The 10,721-nt window shown below is 36.6% G+C and overlaps 2 protein-coding genes across 3 annotated transcripts; both read right to left on the reverse strand.

Moving 5' to 3' along the window:
• Positions 1 to 804: 804 nt before the first annotated feature.
• LOC110449368 lies at positions 805 to 4,823 on the reverse strand. The gene is made up of 3 exons (XM_021496193.1): positions 3,404 to 4,823; positions 3,020 to 3,175; positions 805 to 2,780 (listed from the first exon to the last, which is right to left on the reverse strand). Exons 1-3 carry the CDS (start codon positions 3,690 to 3,692, stop codon positions 2,773 to 2,775), a joined length of 453 nt encoding a protein of 150 aa, XP_021351868.1. The 5' UTR covers positions 3,693 to 4,823; the 3' UTR covers positions 805 to 2,772.
• A 2-nt stretch (positions 4,824 to 4,825) lies between these two features.
• On the reverse strand, positions 4,826 to 10,385 carry LOC110449367 (2-succinylbenzoate--CoA ligase-like). 2 transcript variants are annotated; one of them, XM_021496192.1, is made up of 3 exons: positions 10,260 to 10,385; positions 8,479 to 8,646; positions 4,826 to 6,509 (listed from the first exon to the last, which is right to left on the reverse strand). In XM_021496192.1, exon 3 carries the CDS (start codon positions 6,478 to 6,480, stop codon positions 4,831 to 4,833), a length of 1,650 nt encoding a protein of 549 aa, XP_021351867.1. In that variant the 5' UTR covers positions 6,481 to 6,509; positions 8,479 to 8,646; positions 10,260 to 10,385; the 3' UTR covers positions 4,826 to 4,830. The 2 variants fall into 2 exon arrangements, with proteins under 2 accessions (XP_021351867.1, XP_021351865.1); XM_021496190.1 differs by lacking the exon at positions 8,479 to 8,646.
• Between the last annotated feature and the right edge of the window lie 336 nt (positions 10,386 to 10,721).

Consider the following 10,721-nt stretch of genomic DNA (forward strand, 5'->3'; position numbering starts at 1 on the left):
TCTGGAAACTTTCGTTGAAATTGGTCCATTTCTTTAGAAGTTGTCCGGACAAACTTTTACTACGGACAAGCTGATTCCAGCAACCCCCCTCCCCCACCCACCCACACACACACCTACAGTCGTTTTTGGTTTTTTTTTTTTGGGGGGGGGGGGCATACTAAATTGTATAATAGTTTTACTCTTTAGATTATTTTATTGTTTTTATTATTATTGCATATCTTTGTCTAAAACACAATCTCAACCTGAACTAGTTCTCCAGAGGAAAAACTACTTTGGCAGAATACATGTTCGTGAGGTATTACTGCTGCGCATAACTTAAAAACATTCGTAAAAGAACAAAGCGTTTTGGAATGATACAAAAAGCAGAAAATGTATCGGTATTTACCATAATAAACATTGATAATCAAATCTCCATGATAATGTGAAATTTGGCATTGAACATGTTTGGGATGCTAAACAAGTACTTTTGATATTACATAAAAATGATTCTGTAGACAGAATATATATATGGAAAGTTTTTAAGGAAGTATAAATTATTGCAACTGTATTTAGGCAAGTTGACAATGTTGGTTATATTTTAAAATTTGTTAAAAAATATTCTAATTAATAGTATCACTACCCTTACTTTATGTATTCTAGTATGGCATATTTAGCATCAAAATAACAGTAATTGTATACACTGTACACTATCATAATTCATTTTCAAAATAACATTCGTCTGTGACATTTATCTGTCACTCAACCTGGTGTTATGCAAGGAGGTCCACTACGGTTATCAGTAGTAATTATGAATAATCATTTATGCAGTTATTGATCATTTTATATTTCTACATATGGCAAAAAAGAAGAAAAGAAATTAATGTGGGGCCAATTATTGACCCCATCTTTGAATAAAATCGAACAATATCTAAGTTCCGTCAAATCAGAAGCCAGTATATGGCAGCCATTTTGTCGAATCAGAAATCCGATACCTCAGTTGAGTTTGCAGTCTTAAAAAAATCGAACAATATCTGAATTTCGACCAATCAGAAGCTAGAATACCGAGGTAAAATTGTCGAAACAGAAAAGGATGTCGCGGCTTAGTTAACAGTGCCAAAATACACATACATACCTAATATGAGCCAATTTAATATATATTTAATTTCGACCAATCAGAGGCCGTGGTGGCCATCTTTGTTGACCGATCGGAAAATGAAAACTCATTTCCACACCTCCTTACCATGATGAACACTCGCGTAAAGTTTAATTAGTTCCGTTCAACAGTTTTTCAGAAATGAGTTGGACACCTCCCAGGTGGAAGAAACCGAAAGAAAGAATAATAATAGTAAGTAGTTAGGGAGGCCCACGGTATATAATATTTTTTAACAAATTGCCATTTTCAAAGTTTAATACCTGTTTTATTTCTGACAATAAATCCAATATGACTATGTTGTGGACATAAGAAAATGGCTATAAATGCAAATTATCGCATCGCATAGACTGATTAAATTTGGATGTTTGCCAGGTCATAATTTCACTGATCACACATCTACCGTAGCCATCACCTCTAAATACACTGATTTACATATATACATTCAACAAATACTAAAATAATTACCGAAGTAAGGCTATTATCAGCATAAATGATTATCAAAATTCACAATTTTAACAAATCACTTGATAAAAAAATGACAGTCCAAAGTGGTCCTGGCACATTTTCAAAAATATTCATAAATCCTTTTGAAGTTATATTAAAATTGAAGAATATGGTTCATATGTGGACTACAAGAAGAAAAAAATGTAAAATATTAAAATACGAAATAAATGTACCCTCTCAAAACAATTTTAGAAAAATTAAGGGGCGTAACTCTTCAAAAAAGGCCAAAAAGTAAAAAAAGTAAGTTACTTTGAACTAATTACCAATCAAAACATGTTTTACATGATAGCCTGATATGTCAACAAGTTAAAGGTCTTATTCTGATGCATTTCTTTCTAGATTTAAATCTAAAAAAAAGTTATCATGTTTTACTCAATTATTTGTTAAATATTGAAATGTTCTTTTCTTTTTTAAATTTCAAAATATATTTCCGCATAAAGACACATCCATGATTTGGAGTAACAGTCATCACATTGTTCAAACATGTATAAAAGTCAGGACAAAAACATGGAATTTAAAACTTGGCTTTTTTAGAAGCCAAAGTAACAACGTCATACAATGCATCTTCATCCTCTGAACTTCTGTCCCCTGTCCTGTCCCTGGAAAGTCACCAATGGCTGGAACATGTTGATTGTGTCATCGTCCGATAACGACTAGTCCCCTAATTCTACATTTACATTTTTTTGCAATACAAGGAGCTGGAGCTGACTTTGAGATATCACTTAATACAATTCAGGTTTTTTCTTTTTTTCTTTAAGAGCCCTTTTAACACATTAGCACTTTGAACTGGATTAACGGTACATTGCGATATCCACAATACGTATTGCTTTATTTTTTTTGAGATTTTTTAAAGTCTTGCAGCATCTACACCTTTCAGTCTTGGCCCTATTCAAATTATCTTTCAGTCTTTTTGCTTTCCTCATCCTTCTTTTGCGACGTTTAGCTATTAGAGCAAGCCTTTGCGGCCATACAGAAATAAACCTGTCTTTGGTAACGTTTCCTCTTAGCACTTTTCATGGCAACTTCGCAAACTTTGTCTACATCCAGTGTGGAATAGAAGATCCAGTTCACAGGCTTGTCTCGCTTTACAGCAATCAAACTGGACACATAAGCTGGATTTGAATATTGCGCTATCATCATCTGCCTGCGTATGAAGAACACAATATATAAATTACCACATAACAAAGAACAAAAGAAAGAAAAAAACCCAAACGATTCTTAGAAAGTATCAAAGGTTTATTATTTAAGTATGATGTAGTACTGTATTGTAATGCACATTGGTGGGCTTATTGACTGTCATGGGCTTATTGCCGGATAAAGATGATCATTTTTTTTAAATTTTATGTAACGGACAATCTCTATATACATAAGCCCAATCATTACCTGTCATTCCAAATGTGCTTTCGATGATGTCATTGGTCACATCTCCTATTGAGTTGAATGCAGAAATGGCCTGTGTTGATGGATTAGCATATATACCATCTGGGAGGTGTTCCTCAGCATGGCTTACCAATTTTGCTCCCCCAGCCTGTACCATTTCTGTTAAATAAGAATATCAAGTTTGTGATAAAATATAATACAATCAGAATTTACACATATGACAAAATTCCTTCAAAATGAATGGGGTAAATTTGGGCAAATACTGGTCGAAATTTTGTATAACATTTTCGCAGGTGTTGGAGACATTTACAAACATTATTACTTGAATTTTTTTTTTAATAAAAAAATGTGTTTTAATTAATCAATAAATATTGAATATCAACTAACCTTTCATCAAGGATATGAGTAAGTCATTCCTGGCAAATTTCACAGCGATGCTTTCCATGTAGTCATCATATACAGATCGACCTTTCGCACCATGCCATATTCTTTCTGTTCCTGTGATCAGTCCTGAAGGATCCCGACTCCATCGTTCCAATTTGTTCACAGCACACTGATTATAAACGTCCATGTCCAGTGGTGAATTTGCTAATTTTGCTTGTATCAATAGTGGAAAACACACATGGAAATTGAGCAAAGCAGATGCAGCTTCCTCTACTTGGACTGAAGAAACCATGTATCCAGCTCACTCTACATGGACTGCAGAAACCATGTATCCAGCTCACTCTACCTGGACTGCAGAATTATTGTATCCAGCTTCCTCTACATGGACTGCAGAAACCATGTATCCAGCTTCCTCTACCTGGACTGTAGAATCCATGTATTCAGCTTCCTCTACCTGGACTGTAGAATCTATGTATCCAGCTTCCTCTACCTGGACTGCAGAAACCATGTATTCAGCTTCCTCTACCTGGACTGTAGAATCCATGTATTCAGCTTCCTCTACCTGGACTGTAGAATCAATGTATCCAGCTTCCTCTACCTGGACTGTAGTATTCATGTATCCAGTTTGGACAGAATGTTTGACATCTTCCAGGAACAGTAAAACATAATTTCGGGCCGCTAAGGTTGGAATCGCATTTTGCATAGATATTAAGTAACGATTGCCAACTATTGGTTTGACGTCGTCCAGGTTAAGAGTCACTGACGTTATCTGTCTAGAGGTGAGATGCACTTTTTGCTGTCATAGCTACAGCCATATTGTTGATTTTTTGTGCATCACAAGTTCTTTTGTTGTGGTGTCATCAATACTGCTTTAACATTTTCTTTAAAGATAGCATCTCTCTTTTCTTTGATGAGTCTTGTCACTTACTTTTCGTTTGCTGCCCGATCAAACATCCGCGAATTTATTCTCGTTACCGAGAATGATCCTGTTACTAGTCCAACTCCATGTCGTCCGCTAAAGCTTAATATTACTGCGTATTACAGGGACTGATAGTCTGCAAGTAATTAGAACTACCTCAATCTAGTAAAGAAAGATATTTACGAAACGTAGTCAACTACGAGACGCCCAAAACTCGTTCACGAAATTATCAAACAAGGTAAATAATCGTTGCACTTCTATGTCTATTCCGTTCGCTTTGCACTCATCTGTGGCAGCAACGAACAAAAGGGGAAAGTTTCTAAAGTGCATAAAGAAATATTCAAAAATGTCCTGAAAGGCGAAAAGCGCCTTAATGCAGTGAAGGCTAATAAAACAAGAGTATATGGGAATCTGAATAGATATGGTGTATATATTGTAATTATCAAGTATTTAATGTTTTGCGCACAAATAAAAAAATCAAGAATGTTTTTTTACCAGCAGCTGCCATTAATTACTTAATTAAATCGAGTTCCAATCTTCCCAGGGCTTGTGTTTTTACACGGATCCTGTTAGTCTTACCATTACTCAATCTCGGAAACGCATCAAACCTGAGAAAGTAGGTAGGTGTACTGCCCAACACATTATCCCCTAGGATTGCTCGACATTTCTGGTCAAGTTCATCTTCTGATGCATTCACATAATCCTTCAGTATGTAACAGGCGCACACCTCCTCAAAAAGCCGTTTGTCCGGTACCGAGATCACTACGACCTCCCTTACACACGGGAGTTTATGCATCGCTGCTTCAACCACGCTGGTCAAAACCTTCAAGCCTCCACGCTTAATAACGTCATTAGATTTTCCTTTCACAAATAGCTTGCCGTCGTTGGTAATGATCCCAATATCTCCGGTTCGAAACCAGCCCCCATCAACAAAGGAAGCTGTGTTCAGTTCAGGAGCGTTTCGATATGATTTTAGCATCCATGGAGATCTCACTAAGATTTCACCCAGCTGTTCACGATGCAGTGTTTCACAATTGACTCCGATAACCTTGACTTCATATCCTGGAAACAGCGATCCGACATTGCCTTCCTCCATTTTTGGAGTAAGTTCGATAGAACACACGTCTCCAACTTCAGTAGACCCGTAATCCATGAAGAACTTCTTTGTACATTTACCACATATTTCAGTGAGATGACTGCCGATATTCTGTGAACCTGTACTAATGGAGTACATGATATAGCCGTGTTTAAGGATGGCGTCAAGATTTGCAATGAGATCGACCAAGGCATAAGGGAGGAAGACGGCGTTTGTGCATTTCTCAGCCATGATGATATCCCATATCAACATGATGTTTTCTTTCTTCATGCCTATCGCTGTGTCAACAAACACTCGCTTATTACCATTAAGGATACTATATATCGGAGTGCCTCCTGACCAGGAGAACGGTCGGTCGTTGTAGCAAGTACCGTATGGCATATCTCCTCCTGTTCCTACAAAAGGGATATAGGAAGCATTCACCACTGACAAATGAGTCATCTCGACCATCTTTGGAACTCCTGTCGAACCAGAAGTAGTAAAAATGAAGGCACTACTCTCTGGTTGTATTCTTGGCAATGCAATTACCTCCTCTTCAGCTGTCAGTTTAACCTCAGCCATCGAGGGGAGAGAGGACAGTGCTGATTTATGTAGCAACATAACTATCGGTTTTTCTTTTGGCGATTCCTCGATAGTGAAGTAGGCTTCCAAATCTGATATGTACTTTTCGTCCGATTCAGGATCAAGCAACACAGCCTTGCTCTGTGTAGACTTAAGTAACTTCATCGTCTCGACGAACGACTCATCTGTCTTGTTAACCTGAAGAGCAACTGCTCCTGTAAGGAAGATTGCGAACTCGCCTATTATCCACTCGATGGAGTTGAGACCAATAATGGCCACACAGTCCCCTGGCACAATTCCTCTAGCGGTAAGATATTTGGCAATATATGTTGACCTGTTTAACAGTTCAGCATACGTCAGTGACCTCCTACCGCCTCCCACAAATCTCTGAACGCATATTTCCTTTTCTGGAGCCTCATTCGTCCTTTCTTGCAACACGTCCGGTATTGACATGTACCGGATATAGGCAGTGTTTGGACATGAAATGTAGCTCAGGTCCGCCATTATAGAATGAGGTCGTTGTTCGTTACTCTCTGGAATTAAAACATGCTATTAATAATTGAAAAAAGAAAGCAACAACCTGGATCTAAAAACTAGTGGGGTGACAAATTAAGGGATTTCACAGATGGATTGAAGTGTAGAGGGCAATAACTCTGTTTAAACACGGCTAAAACAGCTATTCAACATGACATTGAAGACATTGTTCGAGTGTTTTAACAAATTTGACCCCTGTGACCTTGAATAAGGGTTAAGGGCATTTCCTTTTCCAAAATGTGCCTGGCATGATGCTGCCGTAAAGGCAAAGAAAAAGAAGCGGACAAAATTTACCTTCGGACCATGGACAGGGCGGAACAATTTGAGACCGTCGAATGCCATATAGTAAACAAAGGGCAATAACTTCTGCAAAATTAGTCGAATCAAATGTTTTTTCGAGGAAACATAACTATATATCATGACTATAACGATATCCAAGTTTCAAAGAAATCGGTCGAAAAAAGTAGGAGGAAATCGCCGGACAAAAATCAAATACTGAAATAAACAAAGGGCAATAACTTTTGCAAAAATAATCTAATCAAAATTGTTTTTGTGCAAACACAACAACACATCATGTTTATAAAGCCTACCACATTTCAAAGAAATCGATCGAAAAATGTAGGAAGAGATCTCTGGACAAAATAACAAATACTGAAATAAACAAATGGCAATAACTTTTGCAACAATAAATGAATCAAATGTTTTTTTCATGAAAACATAACTTCATATCATGATTATAATGTATACCAAGTTTCAAAAAGATCGGTTGAAAAATGAAGGAGGTGATCGACGGACAAAAATCAAATACTGAAATAAACAAAGGGCAATAACTTTTCGAAACTGTCGAATCAAAATTCTTTTCGGGGAAACACAACAACATATCATCACAAGAGGCCCATGGGTCTTAACGGTCACCTGAGTTATGTAAAAACTGATGTTATCGATGTTGTTAAATGAAAAAAAAATCATTTTGTAACAAAGGTAACTTGAACTACATGTAATGACAAACTAGTGTGAAAGATCTGGGTTGTACATGTACATGTATGTACAAATAGTGGTTATGTCAGTCAGCTGACAGGACATGTCCCTTTAGCTCAGTGGTAGAGCGTTGGACTCTGCAACCTGGGGTCATGGGTTCCAAAAAATGTGGCATTTTCTGATAATGACTCATAATATATGGACGATATGTTATTCATACAACTATAACACACTTTTATACCAAATTTCACTTTGATGTTTAAAAATATGACCGAGTTATCGTGAGGTATTTAAGTTTTATGACTACACGTATGAAGCTATCGGCGTGTCACATATGTCTACATGTACGTAGGACTTCGGACGTATAGCTGAACACGGCCAGGCCGGATCATATTGCTTTATTAACATTGTTTCACTGACATGCCAGATGGTATAAGCAATTACGTTAACAATGAGACGTCTGTATTATTTTATATTTAAACAAGATGTTGCCCCTAAAATGATCAATTTATGCGTAATCAATGACAAAATAACACAAGAAAAGTTAATTGATATGATATTTAATATAAAATCCATTGCTATCTCACAAAAGATTGATGAGTCGTATAGAACGCGTATAGAGACATATTGGTCAGGCGCGGGGTGTTTTACAAAAAAAGATTGAAAAGCAACTTTTGCAAACCAATGAATCGCGCATGATCAAGTTTCAAACTTATGAAGTTCCCGATCGAATTCAGGGTTTAGGTACTTTATACCATTCAACAGTTTCAATACTCTGATGTCGCTTACTTTAGTAAGAATGTTTGAAGATATTGTCTGGCGATGCTTTCTAACTGTACAGGTTAATACACATACGTGCCACGCCACATATCGTCAAATTCAATTAATCATTACTCGGTCAGTTTCTCAAATATCAAATTGAAATTTGGTATAAAGGTGTATTATACAAACTGTAGTCATATCAACAACATATCTACTGATGTCGCTTACTTTGTTCAGTATTTTTATCGATTTTGTCTGGCGATGTTTGTTGTCACTTGAAGATGTTTGTTGGGTTGAAAACGCTTTTAAGGAGGACCCGGAAAATCGGATCTTCTGAAAAATTCCATGAACTCCCAGAAATACATTCCATTTTTAAAACCCTCTTGTGGTCGTTCTCTGAAAGATATCGATAAATTGAATATACTATTTTCTTCAGAATTACTTGGACTAATTATGTTTGGAGATTCGTTTCGTCAGTTTTGAGCGTTATTTCTCGAGGGTGAATTATACAGAAACTAGTGGTCAAAATGTCGATTTTTGCATGTTTGACCCCAAATATATCCATGACTAGATTTCCCCCCCAGATATTATAGACATACAAGGAGGTAGATCGCACTGAGTTCTCCAAACACGAAAATTTCAGCAAAAGTTATTGAGCCGTTATTTTCATACTCAAATCGCTGATATACATATTGTATGTATGCGGCAAATTAGCTGCATTTAGCCGTGTTATCATTTCGTTCCGAGGAACGATAACATAGTTATCTCCCCTACTACACTTTCATACTAGTGGGGTGACACCTCAAGGGATGTCACAGATGGAATGAAGTGCAGAGGGCAATAACTCTGTTTAAACACGGCTAAAACAGCTATTCAACATGACATTGAAGAAATATGTTCAAGAGTTTTAACAAATTTGACCCCTGTGACCTTGAATAAGGGTCAAGGGCATTTCCTTTTGCAAAATATGTCCGGAATGCTGCTGCTGTAAAGGCAAAGAAACTGAAATGGACAAAATTTACCTTCGGAGTACCAAAAGTATAAAAAACGAATTGTAATAAATACAAAATTATGTATAAAACCTAAATAAATACGCGGATATAAATTTAGAGAAATGAGGTGGATACAGTCACGTGCATGACAAAAATAGAAACAAGAGAGAAATATTCTGTATATCGACGTACCTGAAGTTTACGATCAGCAATTGAGAATAATAAATGTAACATAATATGAGTGTTGTCGGTAACTTACCCGCAAGTTATTTGTTGAGACTTGCAGTGTTCACCTAACCAAGGATGTGTGTGTTTCATGGCTCTGGTCATAGTGACAAATCTCATGTTGATGACATGATACATGTAGTTGGATCTCAATGTATCAATATGTTCATGGATAGGAACAGTACAAATACTGTTACGTATTACGCATAGTACAATTACGACGGGAAGTTATTGTCCTCAAGCTTCGGATCAACATACATCATTGTATATGATACATTGTGCTCATTATTTCAATAAATGATATAGAAATATTTCTCTTTCACTGTCCTAGCCTCGAACTGGCTACCCTAAGCCTCGAACTGGCTACCCTAAGCCTCGAACTGGCTACCCTTCGGTACACAGTCGTATAGCCTGGACATGTCTTCCGTTCTTACCACTTCACCACCTAACCACCTTAATTAGAAGAGTTTGATGGAGCAGTAATAAACAGCTTGATATTTACAACATGGTAATAGTGACAAATCGTTCATTGATGATATTGTTACCTGGATCACGATATATAGATTTTTCCTAAACAGGAATTGTAAAGATAATATTACACACAGGTGCATTGCTGTGAAAGTTCGCCATTATTTGTCTGTAGTGAAGTAGTTGGAATTAATTTTATAATTATTAAACTACATCACAGTCGACGGTGTTTCCAAAGCCTTGCCTTTTATGGCTTCTATTTATAGTACATTGAGAGTAAAAACTAAAACCATTAAAACAAATCACATGAATATGTCTACTTACTTGATTGCAGTTACGTCTAACTCTGCCGTGTATCAATGCGTGTTGAGTATATTTGTGTCGGCTAATAAGATAACGATGCACATTCTGTACTGTTTTAGCCGCACATATATATCAGAGATTGAAACCTAATACGCCATATGTTACATTTTAACCGACTTCAAGCAGTTACCAACATTTAAATAAATTATGCACGAAAAAACTTAAAACAACATGCTGATCGATATTTTATCGATTTATCATATAAAATCAGTCTCAGAAAGCACCGCCTGTGAAGGCATATTATGATTTCCCAGATATTGTAAGGGTTTACGGAACCCCATGTGTGTGGTAAGATAGCAGAGTACAGTAGAAATGGATTGACCCTAAAAATAAAGGGCATGTCTCGGATAAACATGAATAGCGGATTCATCCTGCACAACACACCTACATATATATATATATATTTATAAACTACATTTTGAA

Source organism: Mizuhopecten yessoensis, unplaced genomic scaffold (assembly GCF_002113885.1).
Source record: "Mizuhopecten yessoensis strain PY_sf001 unplaced genomic scaffold, ASM211388v2 scaffold4599, whole genome shotgun sequence".
NCBI lineage: Eukaryota > Metazoa > Mollusca > Bivalvia > Pectinida > Pectinidae > Mizuhopecten > Mizuhopecten yessoensis.

Excerpts from the sequence above, each read along its gene's own strand:
- LOC110449367 (XM_021496190.1), bottom strand. The coding sequence starts at position 6,480 with ATGGCGGACCTGAGCTACATTTCATGTCCAAACACTGCCTATATCCGG.
- LOC110449368 (XM_021496193.1), bottom strand. The coding sequence starts at position 3,692 with ATGGTTTCTTCAGTCCAAGTAGAGGAAGCTGCATCTGCTTTGCTCAAT. Across the intron at positions 3,176-3,403 it reads ACTCATATCCTTGATGAAAG|AAATGGTACAGGCTGGGGGA; the intron begins GTTAGTTGATAT and ends CTTATTTAACAG.